Source organism: Paroedura picta, chromosome 2 (genome assembly GCF_049243985.1).
Source record: "Paroedura picta isolate Pp20150507F chromosome 2, Ppicta_v3.0, whole genome shotgun sequence".
NCBI classification, from domain to species: Eukaryota; Metazoa; Chordata; class Lepidosauria; order Squamata; family Gekkonidae; genus Paroedura; species Paroedura picta.
This window is the reverse complement of record NC_135370.1, coordinates 72,503,281-72,527,837: the sequence shown is the minus strand read 5'-3', so window position 1 is coordinate 72,527,837 and position 24,557 is coordinate 72,503,281. Positions and strand designations below refer to the sequence as shown.

General features: G+C 40.9%; 2 protein-coding genes across 5 annotated transcripts in view; one reads left to right on the top strand and one right to left on the bottom strand.

The window, feature by feature from the left end:
* Positions 1 to 2,689: 2,689 nt before the first annotated feature.
* Positions 2,690 to 15,805, bottom strand: CNOT9 (CCR4-NOT transcription complex subunit 9). Of its 2 annotated transcripts, none has more exons than XM_077320688.1 (8): positions 15,470 to 15,805; positions 11,418 to 11,597; positions 10,601 to 10,716; positions 9,355 to 9,464; positions 7,758 to 7,867; positions 6,914 to 7,012; positions 5,302 to 5,392; positions 2,690 to 4,319 (listed from the first exon to the last, which is right to left on the bottom strand). In XM_077320688.1, the coding sequence occupies exons 1-8, from the start codon at positions 15,491 to 15,493 to the stop codon at positions 4,144 to 4,146; spliced, it is 906 nt and encodes a 301-aa protein (XP_077176803.1). In that variant the 5' UTR covers positions 15,494 to 15,805; the 3' UTR covers positions 2,690 to 4,143. The 2 variants fall into 2 exon arrangements, with proteins under 2 accessions (XP_077176803.1, XP_077176804.1); XM_077320689.1 differs by having other exon boundaries at positions 2,690 to 4,312; positions 5,301 to 5,392; positions 15,470 to 15,803.
* The window catches only part of USP37 (ubiquitin specific peptidase 37), a 47,317-nt gene continuing 38,506 nt past the window's right edge, over positions 15,747 to 24,557 (top strand). For 2 of the 3 annotated variants that reach the window (XM_077320684.1, XM_077320683.1), the window contains exons 1-2: positions 15,747 to 16,080; positions 21,699 to 21,917. In XM_077320684.1, the coding sequence (XP_077176799.1) occupies positions 21,762 to 21,917 (156 nt within the window). In that variant the 5' untranslated portion in view covers positions 15,747 to 16,080; positions 21,699 to 21,761. Of the gene's footprint in view, positions 16,081 to 21,698; positions 21,918 to 23,925; positions 23,988 to 24,557 lie in introns of those variants that run through there. The other variant, XM_077320685.1, reaches the window with a different exon arrangement.

Below are 24,557 nucleotides of genomic sequence, written 5' to 3'. Positions count from 1 at the left end.
TTGAACCTGATCCAGAAGGCGATTGGCAACCAATACAGCTGCCTCAGCATAGGCTGGGCATGAGCTCTCCAAAATGACTTTGTGAGGACTCTGGAAGATCCATTTTGTACCAGCTGTAATTTCTGGGTCAGAGACAAGGGAAGGCCCATGTACAGTAAGCTACAGAAGTCTAGTCTGGAAATGACTAGTGGGGAATGGACTTACACTGCTCACCTATTCTCCATTTTATCCTCAATAGCCTAATCTACCTATATCTAAGGGTTGAGCATATGCAACTGGTCCAAAGCACCCAGCAAGCTTCTGTGGTAGAGTGGGGATTAAAACCTGAGTCCTAATACAACACTGACTCTATACCATGCTAGCTCTCACAGTAAGTCTTCCAAATACCGCTAGACTCCTTTATGTTTTTACTAAACTAATTTTGAGATTTTGGAAGGATAACCACAAATATGCTATGAGTCAAACATCCTGCAAAACTTTTAACCACACATTCTACACATGGCATCCTCCTTGTGGCTCAAGGTGCAATTTAGAACTAAAATCAATGTGCATTTACTAGTGGCTTTAGTGGGATGGGATTGATCTCTCAACTTTATATGTGTAGTTGTCATTTAAGGTTGCCAGCTCTTAAGCTCTCAAAACCTGAGTCTCAAGCTGTCTAAGAGTTTGTCAACTGATGTAGATTAGTGGATTATACTTCCGACAGTACCCAGCAATTGCTGTTGCACTACTGGAAAATCCATTGCTATTTTTGGCACTTCATGGAGCACAAGAGTCTTAGGACTTAAGACCACTGCTTAGTTAAAGGGAGATTGCAACCCTTCCTTTCAGCAGTGAGACAGAACTCACTTCAATAATTCAGGGTAGGTATGTTTAGAAAAAATAAGAATCTTTTTAAAAAACCCTTTTTATTTTACACCAGCCTTATGAATCATAGAATCATAGAGTTGGAAGGGGCCATACAGGCCATCTAGTCCAACCCCCTGCTCAACGCAGGATTAGCCCTAAGCATCCTAAAGCATCCAAGAAAAGTGTGTATCCAACCTTTGCTTGAAGACTTCCAGTGAGGGGGAGCTCACCACCTCCTTAGGCAGCCTATTCCACTGCTGAACTACTCTGACTGTGAAAAACTTTTTCCTGATATCTAGCCTATATTGTTGTACTTGAAGTTTAAACCCATTACTGCGTGTCCTCAAATTACAGGTTATGTTAAGAGAATAAACAACGCAGGTGTGAGACTGTGCTTTAGTACTGTATGAACAAGTGAAAGACTGTGAAGGGTTAAATTGAGCCTTGAGTGACAGGCTGCTCCAAAGAATCTGATTGGTTACCATAAGTTGAACAGAGAAAGACTCCTGAACTGGATCCGGAGGAGAATTTAAGTCTGATTTCAGGCCTAGCTGAGAAGAGTCCAGTACTAACAGTTTTTGAGTTCAACCCTGACTGACAGCAGTTTGACACAGAAGTCAGGGAAAGTTGTCAAGGATGAGTAAGGAGACTCCCATTCTGGCCAAGGCAAGGGGACAGATCGTCTGGAGAGAGAAGAAATTTATCTGCCTAGTCTAAACAGGGTGCTGGCTCTGAATAGTGCAGAGATCTCTGGTCTGGTTAGAAACTGCTTTTGAGACCACTCAGTTAAATACTGGTATTTCAAGAGAACAGATTTGGGTACATAAAAATAAATAAAATAATTTTAAAAAAGAATGTATCAGCCTTTTGGAAACCAAGAATTAAAAGAATACTCAAAGAAGGTATCCTGAAGTATTTGGGGGAAAGCTATGGAACAAAAGCCTTTCATCATAAAAATGTAAGCTTAAGAAATTCTCATTAGCCTGAAATATATGAACTAAGGTATGTGTATGTACTCATTTTCTCAGTTATTTATTCAACTTAACTCAGAATTTTTACCACTGATTTCACCTTATTTTGTCTGTTGGCTCAGCCCAGGAACCAGAGGGAAGGATCAGAAGCCTGCTTTAACTTAAATGGCACTTGAGATGTTTTGAAATTCAAAAATAACAAAATATGTTTTGAATTTCAAAACACGTCCCATTTAAGTTAAAGCAGGCTTCTGATCCTTCCCTCTGGTTCCTGGGCTGAGCCAACAGCCAAAATATCACACTATGACATGGTGGGACAGCTAGAGATCTTCAGCAAATAAGAAAACACATTACTAGGGCCGCTCAGTCAGTAAAGGGAAATAGAAAGGAAGAAATAGACAGGGCCATCATAGCAGGGCCACTCAAAAATATAAAAGCATCCTCAAACAATTGAGTGTAAGAGGAAGCTGGGCAAAAACCTGAAGTCAGGTCAGGGTTTTCAAATTACAGCCTTGCTAAAGATTCAGACAGACAAATTACGCATTGATTATATAATTGTATTGTTGGGCAAGGAAATAGGGTGAACGCAGGAGGCCATTAGAAGGTCCTTATTTGCTTTCTTTGTTGTGCACCAAAAAGATGCATCTCACATCTATGCAGCACTATCGTCACCCAAGCAAAACAGCTGCAACACAACCCCTTCCATCCCAGCTATGATGTGCAAAACACACTATTATTCCTCTCTTCTGTACAAGGCTACATTGCCACTCAGTGGTGAAAGAAAAGCTTAATAGAGATGGTTTCTTATAACGTTTCCTACAACCCTCCCTGCACCCCATCCAACAAAACATTAACTCAGAGGATCTGCATTCATTTGGCTTATTTTTTATTTAAGTTACAAAACAGAAGCAGTTGGTAAAGTCCACTCAAGGAAAGGATGGAAAGACAAGGCTGTTATAAAACCGGAAGCCGCTGCAAGAGCAAAAGCAGTTCATGTAGAGAGGGAAGAGTTAAGACACTCTTGGCATGGCCAGGCCAGCCATCAGCAAAACTTAAAACAGTTGCAGGTGCTGAGGCCAATAGATCTGGCAAGGGCCCAGAAGCCACCTGCTTCCAACTTTCTTGTGCAACTGACAGCCTGGCTTATTTCTTCTCCATACCCCTCCCCCTTTTATTTTGCTTCTATTCGTTAAGAGGGCAGGCAAAAGGCTGCCTTTGCAGACTGCTTAATGGCTCCTCAGCCAAGGCAGACGCCAACAAATGGAGTTCGGTTCAAGTTGATGAATTGGATGCACGTAGCCTGGTAGCATGGTAAGGAGAGGATAAAGAGCACGAGAGCCCTTGAGTTTTGCAGCCATTATGCTTTTCAGTGCCAGCCAGCAAGGCTGAAATACCTGCAGCCTTTACTAACTGTCTGAAATAGCTCTTGGTCCCTGTGCTGTCTGCTCACCTGTAGCATTAACCCTTTACTAACCAGAGGCATTGGCTGCAACCAAGTGAGGCCGTATGGCTTGGTGGTGCTGAGCCATTGCATGCACACAATAACCTCTCTACTCTGACAAAGTCTGATCAGTAACGAATTATTTGGGCAGCATTCTGGATCTTACCAACAAGAAAGGAAGTGGAGGTGGATCAGTGGAACATTTGACACTGGCTCAAATACAGTCACAGAGGCAGGGGCTGCTCTAATGCTTGGCCAAAGTAATGCAGTCCAGGAAATCACTGCCTTCCAACCAGGAAATATGTAAGAAGTTGAGGATATACTATATTGTCCCACTCCCTCTGGGAGTTAAAACTCACAGGTTGCCAACCACAACAGCTGTTTTTCAAGGAATAATGGGCTCTCCTCTATTAATTGTATTGTTCCCAGTTGGAAAGAGGTAGGCCTCCTCTGTTTAGAGCTGGGTGCAGCTCAAAAGGTACTCCTAAAAAGGTCAAATGACCAGGCCAACCTTTATTGAACTCACATGTAAACTCTGAATAACAAAAAAAAAAAAAAAAAACTGAGGAATACTTCCCAAGCCTGCCACACTGAACCAGACAGGGAGATATGTTATTGGCCTGGCAAACTTACTGCATATCTGACCACTGCAACGAAGCCCACACCCAAAAAAGGGCTTCTGTGTCCCAACTGTGTTTGCTGGTGTCATAATCCACAGAGGCATGGTGAAAAGTTGCTATAGAATGGGCTGCAGCCCAGGTGGCTATTGAAAGTCCAAGGAGCTGCCCACACATGCCTGACAGGATCTGGAAGAGGTCATTGGTTCCTGGCTCTCTGTAAACCTGAGCTGTTTCCTCCTGGGTTCGGTCACCTCCTTGGCTGTCACTGTGGAGGAAGGGGAATGCCCCTGGGATCGGTGACTTGGCCTTCTTGCAGATTCTTGACCAGCTGTGCCAGCCAACGCTTGGTTGTGGTGTCATCTTTCAGAACCTGGGCAAAAGTGGTGTCTTTCAGCTGATCAGGAAGGCACTGCCTGAGGGCTTCCCGTGCCCTACATCAGGAGACAAGAAAGAGAGAAGCCAACAAATAAACTCACATTGACAAGAGGGGAGCTAGCCCCCCTCCTGAATACTGTAGAGACTATGGAAGTAGGGGTCCTTAATGTTAAAATGCATCTATTCCAACCAACATCTCCTTTGCCATACTGCCCAACCTATCTACTGATACATCAGAAATATATCTACAAAGGGAGGTCAACAGCCTTTCTGTAACAACCAAATGATTAGAGGGAAAAATCTGCTGCCTAAATAAACACAGAAATATTTAGAATTTGGAGGGGTGTAGAGTAAGACCACAGTTATTCTCTACAATATTGTGAGTGGCGTAAAACTAGGAATGGCATTTTATTCATGTGTGTAAACTGTACCATCCATTAAAGAATCAGGACTCAATTCAACTTATTCCAGTGTGCAGAATTACCTGTGAAAAGGCCTGATGAAGCCAGCCAGAGCCCAATTTGGGGGGAAAGAGGGGAACTGATTCACTTGAACTCTGGTGCTGGGGAGGCTTCCAGGGACAGCAAGAGTCACAAACAAGGAAATACTACAGCACATAAAGCCTGATATACATTGGAAGGCAAAAATCACAAAACTCCGGCTCACTTACTTTGGCCATATCATATGATCCAATTTGATGGAGAAAGCAATTATGCTAGGATTGGTCAGTGGTAAAAGGAATCCAGGCCGACAAAGAACACAGTGGTTAGACGTAATCAAACTGGATACTGGCCAGAGCATTGTACAATTAAAAGCAGCAGTGTGGGATTGAAAGACGTGGCAACAGCTGAGCCATAGGATTGCCAAGAGTCAGACACGACATCATCAGGCAACTGTAGGAAAACCGCCAGGATATTTTCTCTGGAAAGGTAGGAATTAGGCAGGCTGCTTTCTGCCAGGTACTGCCAGGCCACAATTCCACAAGAAAACACTAATTCCTCCATCTCAGACAACCGACTTCTAAAAAACTTCTAAGGTGTCTACCTTGGATTATCAGAAAGGCGAAGGTAACAACGGACAACATGTTTCAGCAGTCTGGCAGAAGGCTCCTTGGAAAGTTGCAGGACCATTTTACCCTGGGATAAAAAAAATAAATAAATAAACAACAGAAACACTGGAACAAGGGAATTTATGGCTCACGATCTTCCTTGCTACTTACACGCCACCCCCCCCCCCCTCCCCGTATAATTTAGCTCTTTGCTGTAGAAATTCTTGGGACATACGTGCGACTGCCTAAAATAATTACTTTCCTTGAAATAATCACTGGCAAGAGCAAAAGCAGAGGTAGAAGCCTAGATCTCTGTTCTAGTTCATTAGAGCAATTAGGACTACTATTTGGAATCTGGAAAAACAGAATCAGTGTCCTGGGTAATTAATGATCCTTTAAATATCTCTGGCCAATTTAGTCTCACTTACATGAACTCTGCATAAATAAAAATTGAGAGCACTGCACTGACTCTGCCGAGGCTGGGATAGAAAACTGCAGGTCAAATATTTTTTGTTATCACAAGCTCTGCCTTCAATTATTTCATAGCACTCTGTTATGCCAAAATTCAACATTTAATTATTCAGCACATAATTCTGGTAACTCAAATTCTCATGACATGTTAAAAAACCAAACACCTCACCCTCCAAGGTAACAAAGCCCACTTACTACCTTTCTACCCTAACTCCTTTTATATCAAGGGCTTTATTGAAATACCACTTAGATGTACAAGAAAAAAATGAAATGTTTCAACTGGAAAAGGAAACAATATTGCAGTATTTATTAATGGAAATGCAGCCAACTGTCTAAGGAAACTATATGCTTGTGTAAGCAAATATTGCATACCATTTTACATTTTCATAGGAGTAGCTCTAACAGCTCAAGAGGCTAGAAATTTTAAAGATCAGTAAGCCTAGTTGGCAACAGAAGTAGCTGCAGCAAGAACTTCAAAGAAACTGTGCAGTTTTGTTATGTATTTTTACAATTTCTTTGAACTGAGGCACTCATATAATTATGTTAGGACCTCTGAGCAAAATGGATCACAGATTCCTAAAGAGAAGAATTGGTTCTTATATGCCGCTTTTTCTCTACCCAAAGGAGTCTCAAAGCGGCTTAGTCGCCTTCCCTTTCCTCTCCCCTGTGAGGTAGGTGAGGCTGAGAGAGCCCTGCTATTACTGCTCAGTCAGAACAGCTTTATCAGTGCTGTGGTGAGCCCAAGGTCACCCACCTGGCTGCATGTGGGGGAGTGAAGAATCGATTAGAAGTCCGCACTCCTAACCACTACACCAAACTGGAATGGGTTGAAGAGCAAGGCTGTCATAAAGATGGCTCATCTTATTAAAGTGTCATCACAGCTGTAATGTACTCCTCAGTTACTTGAGAACTTGCAACCTCTTCCAAAAGGGGATGCTTTCACACAAAGTACAGTTTTAATACAATACTGAGACATGGTGCTGCCCAGTATTGCTTTGACACAGATTTGTTCCTTGAGATCAGGAACATGTTACATGATTACAAAATTTCTATTACAAGGCTCCAAAGTGTACTCACTACCTTTTGCTCTAGAGACCATTTAGTTCCCCCAAAAAACTTTACAAGCATAACTGCCTACCAATATCATTGCAACATGAGAAAATCGTTCGTAAGTCTGACAGATGTAAGCCAGCCCTGTATCATCCAACAAGATCTTTTGCAGAATAAAAGTTGCAACCTGAAAGACAAAATAAGAAAAGGATAAATGAATACATGAATTGCTCAAGTAACCAATATTCGGATGCGCCTTCACATCCTAATTACATCAAAAACTCTAGGCATACTCAGAGGCTTGAAAGGATTGGTCAAATAATATTTTAGCCTAGGAAAGGAAGTTGTAGCCATGGAGTACAAACTTCATGCTGCCGGTTGTACAAGAACAAAAATTGGTGGCCTAATACCACAAATAAGAAAATTAGAATCTCTTTGACTAGACAAAACAAAAACCAAACCACATTGTTGGTAGGGAGGAGACAAGCTTCAGTGGTATAGACTGGTTAGCAGCTGTTCTACCACAACTAAAATCATCAGTTATCAGTTATCTAATATAAGAGGATGAAAAACACAGAAGGGAATGAAGAGCATGAAGTGGAGGATGAAGATTGTCCTGGGTCACATGAATCACACATGTCCATATAACTCATGCAATGCTGCAACTTGGACTGTATCTAAATAACAATTAGCTCAGGTGCTTTGACAAGCAAAAAATTCATATTGGATAGGAAAACACCTCAAAATGGCAGAGATATCATCATAGCAATTTGAAGAGGATATAACTGCAATTGCTCTCCAGAGGGAAACAGCCAACTAACCCTGTGTGGCAAACAAGCCTGCTACATGCAGGGACATGTACATGATGCATTGGAAAGGAAAGAGAAAGCAGCCAAAAAGCTACAACCAGCTAATTACACTAAAAGCAATACCGTTTTGGAGAGTTCACTGCCAGACTCCATGATGCGTAAGCACAAAGGGATAATTTCTGTTGTCAGTAAAAAGTTGATTACTTCTTGCTCATCTGTTTTCACCAAGGCCCCTACAAAAAACAAAACAAAATACATTCTATCTGAACCTTCCTCTAAAGAGCTTTGGGCAGCATACATGACTCTCATACTTCATTTTACCCTCCCAACAACTCCATTAGGCATGTTGGGATGTCTAGCTCAAGATCTCCCAGAGAGTGTCATGCAGAATAAGGCTTTAAACCCTACTTGTTATTATCATCATACAAACAAGACTATAGGAAATAAGCAGAATTAATGAAGCCCAATTAAATTAGTATTATTTTGTAAAAAAAAAAATGAAATGGTACAAGACTGCTGTTCTTGGTTCTCATATAGCTAATGATGTTAGTCTAAACCAGCCTTTCTCAGCTTTTTTACTACTGAGAAACCCCTGAAACATTCTTCAGACTTTGAGAACTGCCAGAAGTTGAGTGATCATGCAGAATATAGTCAGGAAGCATATCTGTGTATATGCCCACCTGGGGTCCCCTCATTAGCCATTTTTGGAGGGGGGGGGCAGGTTGACATGACTATATGTGGTCATATCACCTGAGAAATGTTAAACAAATTTTAAAATATATTAAAAATTAACTCTCACCCATTCAGGAAACCTTTACAGGGCTATCAAGAAACCTCGGGGTTTAATAAAACTCTGGTTGAGAAAGTCTAGTCTAAACTGATAACTGGCCCTTGTTTGGGCCACAAAGAGGAATTATTAACATGTTTGAACGAAGTTTGAGTCCAGTTGCACCTTTAAAACCAATTTTTTTAATCCACAGTATAAAGCTTTTGTCCGCATTCATGTTTCCTCAGATACAGTCATCTACCTCCAAAGGTTTTACTCAATGATTTATTCTCTCTGTACAGGAGAACAGAGTATGGAGGACGGAAGACAAGAACCAGCAGAACCAAGTTTGCACCATTCAAGGACTTGAAAGCAAATATAAACCTTTTTCTATTAAGACCCTCTGGCCCTTTCTTCCTCTCTGTGAACTCTTACTTCATTAACTGAAATACTTGAAGTGCAAACCTTCCCAAGCTACAGAATATAAAAACTTTTCGGCACTTTAGACCATTCTGTGTTTGGGATTCAGAATATTTCCTGTAAACTCTCCAATGACTGGTAACTACATTTATTCCTTGGTCTGTTATAAATGACTGAGATCTGTGGAATTTTTGTATCTATGGGAAGCCAATCACCCACCATTAGCCAAAATCTGCTAAACTAGTGACAGTAGCTTGGGAGACATTGTGGGTATTGAGCACCCTTCCTGAATATACATCCACTTTACTACAAAGTTTCTGTAAAGTACGTGGCACACAACTGAATGCAGAAGTTCTTTCTGGCACTGACAGCCTGCTACATAGTTTCACATGATTTGTCAAATAAGCATCATTCACAAGAATACACACCAGATCAAGGGGAAGCTGTTTTCTGCGCTTCTAATTGATGAAACCAAACTATACTCTTTCTCAAAAGAAATTCGACAGTATTCTCAACATCAGAGTAGCTACTTACCAATGACTCCAAGGCTGGTGAGTCGCAGATACTCAAATGGGCGAGTCTTGCTAACAGTATGCAAGAAGGGATACAAGAAAAGGGGTATGTGAGCAGCAAGAAAGGCTGACCTAGAGGAGAGGAGAAAAATGGCTTCTGAGCAAAACGCAAGCAGTGCATAGTCTACCAACGCAGTAGCCGAGAGCTGTTCAAGGTCTAACACAGACAATATATGAAACTATTCCTGGATTTCTGGTTACACTTAAAACAATCTCAGAGGCAGTGAGGAAAAGCAAATTCCTGTGCAAACAAACGCCTACCTCTTCTGAAATGTTTTGACAAATTTCAGAGAAGTGGCTGTAGGTTTTTGTCCATCTGAGAAGAGCCTCTAGCACACTGAATGTTCCCCAGGACACGATGACCTGAATATTGGTACACAATACTAACTGTACCCACTTACTACTTTGTTTCCTTTCTGTAAAACAATAAAAGTGCCTTGGACATACCCCTATTGATTTTACCACAGAGAAGTCATAGTGTCAAAAGGTTGGCACAAGCATTGGCTTTCTCTAAAGAACATTTCCCTCACCATAGGCAGATATTCTTGGGAAGGAAAATAACCCAATAATGTAAGTGATTAATAACAATGCCTTTATTCACAGTTTGACAGTGTGTTCATTTTCTAATGTTCAGAGTGTTTCAAATTAAAAAAAAATTAAGTTGGTGTGTGTCAATATGTGGAGACAGTCTACTTAAACGAACGTTTTACCTTATGCATTTACAGGCCTCTGCCTCCACAAAAGGTTTTATTGGTAACATTTCATTACTCCAGGATATGGGAATTGAACTTGGAATAATGAATACATCCCCAAATGAATTTTTGTACATTTTTCATATTCCTGTGCAAGGCTTTGGTTCCACCCAATTTAACTATATACTCTCAACACATGGCTTGCTATGCAGTACAAGAACCTACTATTTTTAAAAAGATACCAATCAAATGTTCCACTGGGAACCAATTGTACTGTTTGTAACGACTTAGCCTATTGAAGTGGAACTCACATTATGAGACAGCCATACTTTCAGACAAAATGGAAATCTGTGGTGCTACTCCATGTGCAGCTTTGAGGCCATCCGTAAGATGTTATTTGCCCTGTCAGATGAACGTGATCATAGGCTTGACTACATTCTCTTTTCCCTAATCCTAGGCTTAAAAGTTTGTTTGCAAAATAATTTTTCCAGAGAACTGGCACGCAGAACCACTTACCTAGTTTCTGGATGTGATGCAACACACTGTAGAAGTGCCAGAGCATTGCAGACTCTGTTGGACTGATGAGCTGTCAAAGTTGGTGGATTTATAGATGGGTAGATATTTACAATTTCCTGGTATGGGGACCGAAGAAAAAACATATTTGCATGGAAGTATTTCTGCCCTCTTATGCATCCTCCAATATCTTCATGCTGCCTTTATGACCAAACTTTCATTTTGATGGAGAATTTCAAGTAACCTACCTGCACAAACTGTGAAGAACTAGAACAAAGTTCGAGTCCGGTGGCACTTTAAGACACTACATTTTATTGATGGTATAAGCTTTCTTGAACATGCATACTTTTTCATAACTCAAAAAATAGCTCAAAAATTCTACAGAACAGCTGCAATACAAATGCATAAACCGCCCTCAGCCTCCGGGGAGGGCGGTATATAAATTAAAATAAATAAATTCCCCTATGGCTTCAGATTTAATGTACCAAATGTCATTACTTAGACTCACTGAAGTTCCGCCAATGCATACACTGTTAATTAGTTAAGAAATAGAATTTATAGGCTATATCAATACAATGCATTTCAATAGCACTTTCAGGATTCAAAGTACCATATACAAGTAGTACCCCACATTAAAATGGGGGTGGGGACTACAGCTGAAAAAGTCCAGAAGGTGAGATCAGGGCCGCCTGAATTCATTCACTTGGCTGCTAAGAATACAAGTTTCCAAATCATCATATGTCAGAGATAAACAGAGGATGAAGCCCAAAAGATTGCTCACAATGTAGTAGAGTATGCCATTTCAGTCATACTTACTCACCTGTAAGAGTGCTGCAATAGTGCCAAATGAGTGCCATAGCATTGGGGCAAGATCAGGTACTGACTCTCGCTTCTTACTAAGCTCCAGCAGTGCATTCTCACGAGTTTCAGGGCTGGAAAGCTCATTAATCCACTGATAAATCTTCTCTCTGTCAACTTGGGCCAGTGCTGTTGGCACAGGCTTTAAATGAAGAAAATATTAATATTGCCTCACAGAAAGCATCAAGAGCAAACAAGAATAATCAGGAGGCACTCCCATGTAAACTCAGGGGTGAATGTCAATGGGGCTTCCCTGAAAGTGTCCGCACACATACATTTCAGACTTAAGGTAAATATAAAAATATCAGCACAAAACAAGACTGTCAGGCAGGGAGAAGAAAATAATATTTTGCTGTGAAAGAAACAAGGCTTCCAAATTCTTAGCTTCCAGATGGCAACCCTGATTACCCAGCACCACAGTTAATTGTCATTTTATACCTTCTATAAATTGCTAGTGTGCAGTATAAAGTTTTCCTTACCATTTGGTTTCCTTGGAGAGTTTGGCCATCATGGACTCAGTGTTCTGCACAGGATTTTGGGCAGTGATCATAGTTCTTGCATGATCTGCTATCTAGGTAATTTATTCTGCCACACCTTCTGATGGGCTAGCCTTGGTCAGTCAAGTGGAAGGAAACTTTTACCTCACCTAAAAGCAGGGTCTTTTTTCATTATGGAGAATGGAGGTGGCAACTCTTCCTAACTACTAAACAGACATGAAAAAAACTGGAAAACTGGAGCAGGGTAGGAACCAGAATAAATTGTATTATACTATACATTTTAGTAGGGTGAAAGTGAGCACTGAAGAATCAAGTTAAAACTGCCATCATCCAATGCTTAACAATGGTCCAGCATATTCTGCATCCTTTATCCAATCAGCTTGCATTCTGTTCCTTGGTAGATCTGTGCCAGAAGTAGTAGAGCTACAATTTTATTGTTCTGACATGCTCTTCCTATTCTGGGCTTCTTGTATATTTAATTGTTTCATACACTGAATATTTTAGCATTGATTAATATTGTGCAGCTCTTGCTTAGGATGATACTCATTAATGTGACATCCACCAGTCAAAGAGCATCAATCTCACAAACTCAGACACTGGTAAAGGGGAAAGAAATAAGAACACTTTCAGGGTTTTGCTGTGTAACGGAAGAAACTATGATATTCACTTAGCCTGAACAACAGTATTTGGGGGGAGGGGGGCAGAGAAATCAAAAGAAGTGGTAGAAGCTACAGCTATTTCCCTTTTCTTCATTTCTTTCAGTGATATATGAAACCAGATGAAGACAAGTAGATCAAAAGAAACTGTTCCTGCAGGTTAATTGCTGCTTTTATTAATAGCACTGCCGTTGTAAGACAAACATCTCTAGCTGCAGCCTCTTATTGTTGCACTTATCTTAAGAAATAAGGAGGCACTTTACTAGGGAAATTGTTTTTATGGCCACTTCAAATAGGCCTCTTTTCATAATTATATTCTGTTTAAATGGAAATATTATTTAAATTATTTTTCCAGTGGCAGAAACTGTACCATCCTACCCATTATGCACTTGCAGAACTTCAAGAGTGAGCAATTAAAAATGAACGCAGTCATTAGACCAATTCTTCTTATAAGTGCCATTACCTGAAAGAAATCTAACTGTCCACTATTTGAGATAGTATGGCTGAAAGCGAGTCTGCTACGTATCACACAAGTAACAAAATGTGTGAAGAAATGTGTTAGATCAGGTCCTTTGCACCCAAAGAGAGAGCTCATTTGGCCCATATGCTGAACAGGGGATGGGAGATTAGAATTCTGATAATATTGCCATCTTTTAATGTATTAAGGGAGTTTTAGGAGGTTGTATTGTATGTTTTATTGTAAACCGCAACAAGACAATATTGAGAGCAGCGGAATATAAATCTAAAAATAAATAAAATACATTACTGCATTTTGGCAAACTATTGAAGAGATGACAAAGAAAGCAGGGCTGCCACTTGTGATGCAGTATTTTATTATTTCTTCTAGAGGAAAATATATATCTTTCCCATGGAACAACTTCTACCTATACATATGCAAGAACAGTGTTTATCTAAAGCAGCCTTTCTCAACTTTTTTATGTTGAGAAACCCTTGAAACATTTTTTCAGGCTTTGAGAAACCCCAGAAGTGAACAGTCATGCAGAATAGGGTTGGGAAGTATAGCTATGTATATGCCCACCCAGAATCCTTCCCCTTCCCACCACCTCCAGGCCCATCACTGGCCACTTTTTTGGGGGGAGAGGGGCACTTGACATGACCATATATGTCCATATCACCTGATATATGTTAAGCAAATGATATGTTATATATTAAGCAAATGATAATAATATATTAAAAATTAATTAGCTCTCACCCATTCGGGAAAACCTTCTAGGGCCATCAAGAAACCTCAGGGTTTCACATAACCCCATTTGAGAAATCCTGCCATATATAATCATGCTGACACCCCTCCCCCCATGGACAATGATTGGCCTGGAGGAGGTGGAAAAGGGAGGAACCCCAGGTAGGCGTGTACCCAGCTATGCTTCCCAATCACATCCTGGATGATCACACCACTTCTGGGGTTTCTTGAAGCCTGAAAAACGTTTCTCGGGTTTCTCAATGGTAAAAAGTTCAGAAAGGCTAATCTAAAGTTATCAGGGTTGTGAGGTCACAAATCAACCAGGTTAGATGGACTAAAAGTAGGAAATGAAGTGAGGATAAACTTGTATATGGAGCATCTGTCTTTTTTTACTAGTTGGATAATCAAGAACACTGTTTAAGTTTGTATTGGAGTATTTTCCAATTCAAATTTCTCCAGAAAACAATAATCACTGGCTGTGATCAAACATATCATGTTTGTTCATTCATTCATGGGTTTATATACTGCCCCTCTCGGACATACTGACTTGAGGCAGTTTACAGAAATTATGAGATGGGCAAGTATACTACCACAAGACTGGTGTGTCTTTCTGCCAAAAGTTAGCACAGTATTTGACATCAACCAGTGATCACTAATTTCCTGACTTTTACAACAGAAAACAGATGCATTAAATTAGTTTAGTTGGGTAAGGGAACAACACATGTTAGATGTCCCTCTGGAATAAAATTTGCCTTAAACTGCAGAGAGAAAGGTAGACCATAAATGAACAAATAGCTTATGAAGAACACTAATTTCCTAGCATGTATTTTTACTCTCCAGTGTACCTTCAATGAAGGCTGATTTGTGCTTTGATCACCTGCATAAAAACCCATCTCTCTACTCCTACCAAGGTGATGCCTAAATAACACAAACCAACCTGCAACCTTGGAAACATAATGAGTTGTTTTCTTGCAAGTTAACAGACAGTGCATCACTGGTCAGGATCACTCAAATAAGTTCCCCTTCCTCCCCTACCTATTTGGTTTTTTATTTATTTTTCTATTCTGTCCTTCCGTATGATCCCTATTACTCTAGGACTCCAAGGCACTGCTTCCTCTGTATTCTACAGTGCCATTTAATTCCTGTATCTCAAGCACCACTTAAGAGAAAGCTGCAAAACTAATATCCACGGAAAAGGATCTAAAATGAGTGTTGTAGGTGCATGTACAAATCAGTGGAGGATAGCACATACCTGCATAATTTTACATATGCAACTATAAAACGGCCATGCCCCATTTAACGAGATTTTATTTATTTCATTAGCCTACAAACCTGAACAGATTAGCAAATATAAAATAAACACATGTAAAATAAACTCAAACAACCTCGGATCCAAAGGGAGAAGCCAACAGCTCTCTTTCCCAAGGCAAACGGAAGCTCCGGTCGAGAAAGTTGGGCGGGAGGAGTGGATGAAATAGGTATTCCCTATTTGGCGGGAAAAGTAGAGCCGCCCGCAGTTTGCCACCACCCCCTCCCCAATTTCTCCAGCCAATGAGAATGAGAAAGCGCGCGGGAGAGGCTTCTGTATTACCAGGCGAGCCCCTTGTCTTTCTCCCGCTGCCCCCAGCGAAGAAGAAAACAACAACGGGCCTAGCCTTACCGCAGTCGTCGCTAAACTGTGCATGGCCGAAACTTCTACCCAAGAGCTCAAGAAGCCGCTTCCATTTCAGCCGCGGCCATGATGGACCCACTGACAAGTCACCGCCTCTTCCTTCTCTTGATGCCTCTGTCGTGACCTCTGACCTCTCTTTGGGCAGAAGCGGTAGGCCCGAGGAGACCCAGTGGACACATGCGCAGTGAAATCGCCAAGCAAATAGTAAAAAACAACCACCCCACAAATGCACGAGTTAAGGATTGCGCATGCGTACAGGCACGAGGGTCTAGGCCTCGCGTACTAACTGCGGAGCGTTCGTTCGCGGGGAGATTTCCGGGCGAGGAAGCACGTCGCCGTGATGACGTAGACCCCTTTTATTTTCCCCACCTTTTCCCTGAGTGCGTTAGGGTTGTGGGGTGGTTTTTTTATGTGCGTGCTTGCGTCAGACGGACGGACGCGCGCCCGATCTGGTTCCCGCCATCTGCCCTTTTTAGTAAACGAAGGGGAGGCCGGGCTGGGTCAGGCCGAATCTAGGCCGGTGTGTGGCGGCTGACGGGGGAGGAGGAGGCGGCGAAGGCAGCGGCACCGAGGGCAGCCCGGACCGGCCGTCCCAATCGGTGAGTAGTCGGCGGGAGACTCAGTGACTGCGGGCGAGGGCGGCGGCGGCGGCGGCGGCGGGGTTCGGCCTGTGCTCTGGGGACTGTGGCCCTCAGCTGTGGCCCCCCGCGGCTGCTCCCCCGCGGTTCGGCCGCTCTCTCCGGCGCCCCTTCCTCCAGCCTGGCTCTCTTCCGTCTTTCTCCTTCCCTCACAACCGCGGCCGCTCCCCCCTCTCCGGCAATTCTACCTTTTTCAAGCCTTTTCTTTTTTTTGCTCGACGGGGGGGGGGGGGGGGCGAGGAAATCGACATCGCCTCCTTGGCTCCTGTGCCGAAGGCCGAGAAGCAGGAGGGCAAAGGCGGTAACTCTAGTGCCCGGTGCAGCCACTTTGGGCTGATGCCCGATTCTCTCTGTCTTTCTGTATTTGTCTTTTTTTGCTGAGATTGTTAGGTTTTAACTCTGGTCTGCCAGTCGAAGCTTTAGTTTTAATGCCAGTTCCCACTTTAATTCTCACCTCAGATTGGGCTACTAGGTGTTATACATTACTGAGGTAGGTGGGATCCATGACCAAAGCACTACATTTTTTTACAGAAGCGAAGGGATGTGATTTAGTTAAACAGCAAGAATGAGTGCTTTTGAGCAATTGTGGGCATTTATTTGTAGGGGATAATAATAATCCTAGGTCTTTTTGAACGTATGACGCATGACTACAAATACCACTGTGCGGTTTGATTGTTGTCCTGTGGGGCAGGTGGATAGTCTGTGGGAACTAATCTGCCTGACAATTTAAGTAGGTTTTGCATCTGCCAGGATACACACATGATCGGAACATTTCACTTAACTGATTCCATAAAGAAACTGGGAGACTGTATGTTGGGTGCCTGGGTATTTTACCTGAAGTTTTGAGTAGTATCTTAAAAATATAGAACTTTGCAAAAAATGTTGTGCTGCAGTATTCACAAAATAGGCTTTTTATTCAAAAGTCTGCATTCTTGTAGCCTGATCCTATTAGGCATGTGAGCCATTAAAACCAGTGTATGCAGGTGTGTTTAATTTTGTTAGGGTGAGGTTGTTAGTGCTTAAAGGAGGGGTGATATAAAACATGGCATTAATATTTAAAGTCTTGCATTAATAATATTTCAGGTAAGGCAAATATTTGGAGCAGAAGATGCTGCAGCACTTGTAACTATTTGCAGCAATTATTGACTTGCTTGTCCAGTTACAATGGCTGGACTTTGTTTAGAGTCAGTCTGGAACAGCTGCCTATCATGGGATATTCCAAAGTTAGAATAAATAGGTTAATTTTGTAATAGTATATTTGTTGTATCTAGATTGCTGTGGGATATTGCAGAGCTTTTTGAATACAGTAAGGTATGAGCATTTTTAAATTTCTACTAAGTAGATGTTGAATAATTTTGGGCTGACTAGCATTTAGTAGATGAACTTTTGCATATGTTTAAAGCATTACACTTGCTCCAGAAATGCCTTCCACAACTTGTGGCATTGAGATTTTACTTTAACATCCTTTTGAATTTATCAAACTTTTATTCTCCTTTGATAATATGATCCTTTTAAAATCTTGCCCTGTAAAAAATGTTTTTTTGCCTTCTTTGAATCCATCCACGTGGTAACTTCATGCATCTGATGAAATAAACTCTTGCATCCTTTATGAATGTGCTACCAGAATCTGTTTTTTCATCCCTTTCTGGGACTTTTAAAAAGTGTGATACTTTTTTTTATTCTGCCATTCGTTTATTTAGCGTTTTAGCCAAAAAATATTGTATCTGATTTAAAATGAAGTAATATTGAGTCGGGTTAAAATACATGTATAATTGGGATGTTAACAGTAAAATAAATGTTAGAAGTTACTGCATTAGTAAAATTAGAGTCAAGGGCTTCAGGACATTATTGCTGGCTAGTCGGCACCCAACAGAATTTGGGATTAGCAGGCTGGTTACCTGTTTGGGAAGGGATGGTTCTTGGATTTATTCATATGTGGCATGACAGTAATACTGCAATCTAGAGATCTAGCAAAAATTCTGTGGAAATTTAAAATAATGCTATTATTTTATAAAACTGATAACAATGGATAGCTACTACTACCAGTACATACATGACACTGTGAAGTTTTACATCGAGGGACACTGTCCTCCCTGCCAAAGAATCCCCTGCTCATAAAGTACTGATCTGCCATCATACCTAATCACCCTCAGTAAGGTTTTAATAGATGTTTTTATATCAAATTTATTAGATATATACGATATATAGTCTGCCTTTCTCACTGTCCCTCTATGTAGTTTACAATGTGCTATATATATGTGTATATGCAGTCAAACTGCATAAGATATCTAATAAAAATACTGAAGGACTAGGATTATGAAATTGGAAGACAATGCAGAAGAAAAAGAGTTGGTTCTTATATGCTGCTTTTCTCTACCTGAAGGAGGCTCAAAGCGGCTTACAGTCGCCTTCCCTTTCCTCTCCCCACAACAAACACCGTGAGGTGGGTGAGGCTGAGAGAGCCCTGATATTACTGCTCGGTTAGAACAGTTTTGTCGGTGCCGTGGCGAGCCCAAAGTTAACCCAGCTAGCTGCATTTGGGGGAGTGCAGAATCGAACCCGGCATGCCAGATTAGAAGTCCGCACTCCTAACCACTGCACCAAACTGGCTCTCAAGTTGCAAAATGGCATACCAGAAACAATACAAGAAATGATTTGCAAATGATACAAGCACAAGTTGAAACTTAATAATTAGTGCAATACGCTGAAGTCTATGCCCTTGTAAAAGCATCTTCCAGAACAGTTCCAGTATTGAACTAGCAAGTAATATGAATGATGCTGTGAAGAGTAACTGTGAAACTGGTGTGTCCCAGTGACCTCTGTAAAAGGTGGTTAAATATTGTTGTAGGAGAACAGACAACTCCACCCATGGCATATCGTGTAATGCTCATGCAGAGCTTAGAATTAGTTTGACCACAGTGTTTAAATTACACTTCATTGATTCTCTCTTCCCCTCACCCCATAAATGAATTCAACTAAGAGTTGCTTTAGGGTTATTAAAATAAACAGGGCTCTTTAACATTTTGTTCACTAAATAGGAGATTGTGTTCAATATAGGGGACTTTCCCCTCAGGAATTGCACACCAGCAACATCTACAGGGCCCCTGCTACCTGCCTCCCTCCCAGAAATCCCCTGGACCTGTTTGCACTGTTATAGTTACCTCTGTCATGGTTATTAATATTATTATTGTGGTGGTTTTCTATACAGTATGGAAAAACTAAGTTCCTTTTATTGTTCTACGTTCTACATAAACCGCCATGAGCTTCAGGGGAGGACAGCATATAAATAAATAAACAAACAAACAAACCAATAAATAAAATACCACCACTGCTGCATTTGGACTCTCTTGTCTTCCAGAAGCATCTTCTATAGTACACCCTGGTTTCTTCAGCATTTAGCTCATAGCTCACTGAGTGCTGATTTTAAGATTTGTATTATGTTTGTATTATGTATCTTAATATTTTTGTCACAGTGGAAGCAGGTGTGTGGAAGGGGTTGCATGCTTTTTTGACACTACTTCCAAGTTATCATACTGTAATTACTGACTTATTTTACCCTGAAGTTGGAATTATGTGATGTCGTGTTTCAGGATTTCACTCTACTCTGCTGAAATTCTGAACTTGAAATTTATTGCAATGAAATAAGTTTGGGATAGCTAAAAGGAAAGAAACAATATAGGCAGTAGATCAAAATTTTACTTTTATTTTGGAAGCAACTCATTTGATGAGTTGATCAGATCTTTTCTTGAGCAGTTGGATATTCAACAAATATTGGTTGTGAATTTGTATTCAGCTTTGCCCATGAGGCTGGGAGTTCAATCCCAGCAGCCGGCTCAAGGTTGACTCAGCCTTCCATCCTTCCGAGGTCGGTAAAATGAGTACCCAGCTTGCTGGGGGGTAAACGGTAATGACTGGGGAAGGCACTGGCAAACCACCCTGTATTGAGTCTGCCATGAAAACGCTGGAGGGCGTCACCCCAAGGGTCAGACATGACTCGGTGCTTGCACAGGGGATACCTTTACCTTTACCTTTACCTATATTCAGGACATCTTTATTCCACCCTGCTAATAGAGCCAGTATAGTATAGTGGTTAAAGAGCAGGGGAGGGGACTTTAATATGGAGAACTGGGCTCCTCCACATGCAGACATCTGGGGGACCTTAAGCCTGTCACAGTTCTCTTAGCTGTTCCTGCAGATCAATTTTGTCAGAACTGCTTTAGTTCCACCAATGTCACACGGTGTCTTTTGTTGGGAGATGAAGGGAGAGGTGTCTGTATGCTACTTTGGATCTTCTCTGGGTAGTGAAAAGCAGGTCTGAAAAAACAGCTCTTCTTTTTCTAGTAGCTCAGAGTGTTGTATGTTTTTATCCCTTTTCATTTCTCCTCAAAACAAGCTTGTAATAGAGGTTAGGCTGAGAGGCAGTAAGCTGCCACAAGGCTAATGGACAGAGTATATATTTGAATCCTGGTTATTCAGATCCCAGTCCAACACACACTCTTGTGACACTGATACATTTTAAAGCATTAATTTTTATAAGAAAAACAATACCTTAATGATGAAGTAATTTGATATTAGTGCTCTTCCTATTATTGGGAAACAAAGAGATCAACTTCAGAAAATTATGTCTTTGATTTACGCGTGACACTTGCCTCTGGCTGCTTGTGCTTCTGTTGGAGTTTTTTGTAGTTAAAGCCCATAGGAGTAGCTTTACTATGTTGCTAAACCTGCTGCTCACGTTTATGGCACTGGAGCAAGCAGTTCTCACTCCTGTCCTTGCTAATGAACAATAAAAAAGATGCCACTAACATACTGGCATTGTTGATGTCATGGTAGTCAGCTGATATAGTTTACTTATTTGCCAAACAAAGAACTCAATTATCAGTTTTATTTGGCAATAATTTCATTCTGGAAATATTGCAGTGTTAAACTGATGGGTATCTACATCATCCCATCAAATTTAGTCACAGAAAACATTTTGTTTGTTCACGTAATCAATTACAATTCTGTAACATTTTATAGTGCTGATGATGCAGCCCGTCTCAACTTTTTACCATTGAGATATCCCAGAAACATTCTGCAGGCTCCGAGATACCCCAGAAGTGGCATTATCGTACAAAATAAAGTTGGGAAACATAGTTGTGTGCATGCTCACCTGGGGCCTCTTCCCTTCCACCCCCTCCAGGCCCATCATTGGCTATTTTGGGAGGGGTGATAGGATTAAAATGGCTATATGGTCATATCACCAAATAAGTGTTTAACAGGTTTTTTATATATGTGTATATGTAAGATATATTAAAAATTAATTAAGTTCAAACCATTCGGGAAACCCTTCCAGGACTGCCAAGAAGCCCCAGGGTTTCACGAGACCTTGGTTAAAAAAGCCTGCACTAATGAGTTAGCTTCTTTGGCTCTTTTAGAAGTGAATAACAATTAGAAGGGTTTTAGATTTTGGGGGTTTGGCATTTCAGAGTGTCAGTGAAACAGTAGTTTTTTGATTTGATAGTACCTTTTATTTAATAGTCTGGTTGCATGAAACTAATGTTGATTGACTAGCAACTAACTGTAATTTTCTTAAACAGATTTTCATTTGAAAAGTAAAACAACTTTATAAACTATATATATATATATATATATATGGTAACATGGCTCCATTGAAGTTACACGGACCCATTCGCATGCGCAGCCTACAAACTGGTACCACAAAATGGAAAGAAGGGACGTTTGAAGTTGTGGATAGTGATAGCAAAGTGACTCTGGTCGTTCGCTACAGTGCTGGAGGAATTCCAAAGATATTTCAGGTAACTCAAAATTTCAAAAGTTTTTTGTTTTAGTAATACATGAATTGTGTCTCTGTGAATAACTGTTTTTTCAAAGTCCATTTAGCTGTCACTTGAACTTTCCTTAGAGATTCATTTTTGCTTCTGCTTTCCAGAACACTGATCCTATTGTCCTCTACTATGAATTATTCAAGTATACAGCTCAATGGATTTGAATAGCATGTAAAAATTACGGACTGGTTCAGACATTGGGAGAAAATAAATCTTAGCCATCTTAAGTATCAGGGTGCTGCTTTGAATTATGGCCCTGATAGAAGCAGTAAAATTTGTGTATGTCCTTATGGTATTATTGCAATTACTTGCAGACACATTATTAGATCCTGCTCTCAAGAGCAGCTCTCATTAATGGTGGCAAAACATTTATGGAGTCTTCTACCCAATTTCATCTGTCTGCTCATACTGTTATCAGGTGTAGTTAGGAAGACACATGTACCCTAAATACATATCTGTGTATGGAGGCAATTTCTAATTTGGTCTCAGCTGCACATTAGGATAGCCTGCCACCATTAGTTTCTAGTAGCTGGTGGCTTAAGGGAATGTGCCCAGATTAGGCAGTGACACACGCAAACTAAAAGATCTTTTGACAAAGCAGTAGCATTTCATGAACAAATCTGAAGGAAGATCCCAAGGCCCTTGAGTATGCAGAAATGCAATACAGTTTCTAGAGTCACTGGAATAAGCAGTCACTAATATCAAATTGAAAGAACCAAGGTGCGTGTGCAGGATTCAGCAAAACCAATAAAATAATCAAAATGGCCAGACAAGAAGTCTTGGATGAAGCAAAAGATAAAAAAATGTATTTTGTGCAAAATAGGGAGATCAGCAGCAGAAATGTTTGAAATTCAGATCTCTGTCTCAGCAAGGCTGACACAGATCTTTTGTAACTTTCCAGATTTGTTAGTTTACAGTTCACACATTTCCATTGGTCTAGGCATCATCAAGGGTTGGCCAGGGTCTCAGGACAATTGTTTTAACCTATCCTGATAGACTGGGAAGCACTTTACAGAAGAGACATTGTTACAGTGTGCTAGAAATTCATGTTCAAGGAATCTCCCTGAGAATAGACCCCAAATGGTGCCCCTCCACATCTGCACATTCCTAGATCTGCAACGTTTACAGCCTTGAAGATAGCAGTAGGCTTCTTGAAGACAGCAATAAATCTTTTGTCCTCCCTATCCAGCGTACATGGAATTCAGACACCATACATGACTCTCCTGCTTAGAGCTAATGGCTGCTTCATGCCTCCTGGCTTCAAGCTAGATTCTAATAAAGATGTATGTAATGTGTAATGTTCTACTAAGTCTATTCTATGGTCTCACAAAATGAATAACAAATGTATCAAATATTGCCTGAGGAGGGTGGAGTTTGGGGTGGGCAAGAATCTCAGCAGACTGTTCAGTGTGTAGCTCAAAAGGTCTGTGAAGCAGGCTTGTAGCTACCTATCAGCAAATTCCTAAGTGGGATGAAACTTACCAGAAGCTAATGCTGGTATGAAAGGCAGGGCTGAGCATGGTAAGATTTAGAGCATAGTGAGTACCCTCACATAAAGGAGTGACTCATATTACTCCAACTAAGATCCAAAGATAAGAGAACCAGGGAAGCACATAATGTTTTCCAAGAACAATATTTTTCATGTGACAGCCTTGGACAGGCAAAAAGTCAATTTGGATCCAAACTTTGACCAGATTCTTTTTTCCCAACCTAGGAGAAGGGTGAAGAATCAGGTGAGCTAATAGATGTGCCCTCTGATTGGCTGAGACTGTCAGGAGGGTAATATTTTCAAGTAAAGAAATAGGAGAGAAACTGGAGAAATCAAAGCTTGTATATTTCAATGTTCCATGCTGCTCCTTGGGGCTTCCTCCAAAGGAAGTGTGCTGTGGATTGCAGCCTTAGTTACTTCATAGAGCTAAGAATGGTGACAGGAAATTCCGTATTCCACATTAGATCATTCTACACTTGAATTTCTTGGTGGGAGATGCTTATGTGGATTAGGGCTTAAGAGTTAAGGCAGCTAGATCCTTTGAATTAAAGGTATCTGATTAATTACTAACGATATAAAGGTGACACTAAGGGAGAGGTTTGTTTCTCTGTGAAGCTTGTTTGGTTTCCAGTTATTGTGATGACACTGTAAACTTACATCTGATCCTGCCCCTTCTCTGCTGGTGCTCAGACTTCATATTGTAGATGGCCTGAAAGTTGTATTCTGCTTTGGTTGCCAAGATCGAATGTGAGGGAGTAAGGGACCAGTAAAATACAGGATTAAGGTCAACAAAATCGGCACCTAAATCCATTGCTATTTGTAAAGCAATCCATGATTGTTGCTAGAACAAAATTTGAGTCCAGAGGCACTTGTAAGACAAATGAAGTTTTGCTCTATAAGCTTTTGTGTATACGCACACTTTTTTGGATATAGTGAAACCACTATCTCTACCATTGCATATAGGAAGGGTTTTTGGGGTTTTTAAAAGGGTTTCTGAATGCAGAGGCTCTTTGGATACTGTAAGCAGAAATTAGAGTTTTGTGGTGAGATAGCTTGTAGAGGGGAGAAAATGAAATGTAATGTTAATTAAAGCTGTATATTTGTTACCAAAGAGCCTCTTG

Coding starts and splice junctions, on each gene's coding strand:
- CNOT9 (XM_077320688.1), bottom strand. CDS start 15,493: ATGCACAGTTTAGCGACGACTGCG. Junction 10,717..11,417: donor CTATTGCAGCACTCTTACAG/GTGAGTAAGTAT, acceptor TCCCCATACCAG/GAAATTGTAAATATCTACCC. Junction 7,868..9,354: donor CACCAGCCTTGGAGTCATTG/GTAAGTAGCTAC, acceptor TGTTTTTTGTAG/GGGCCTTGGTGAAAACAGAT.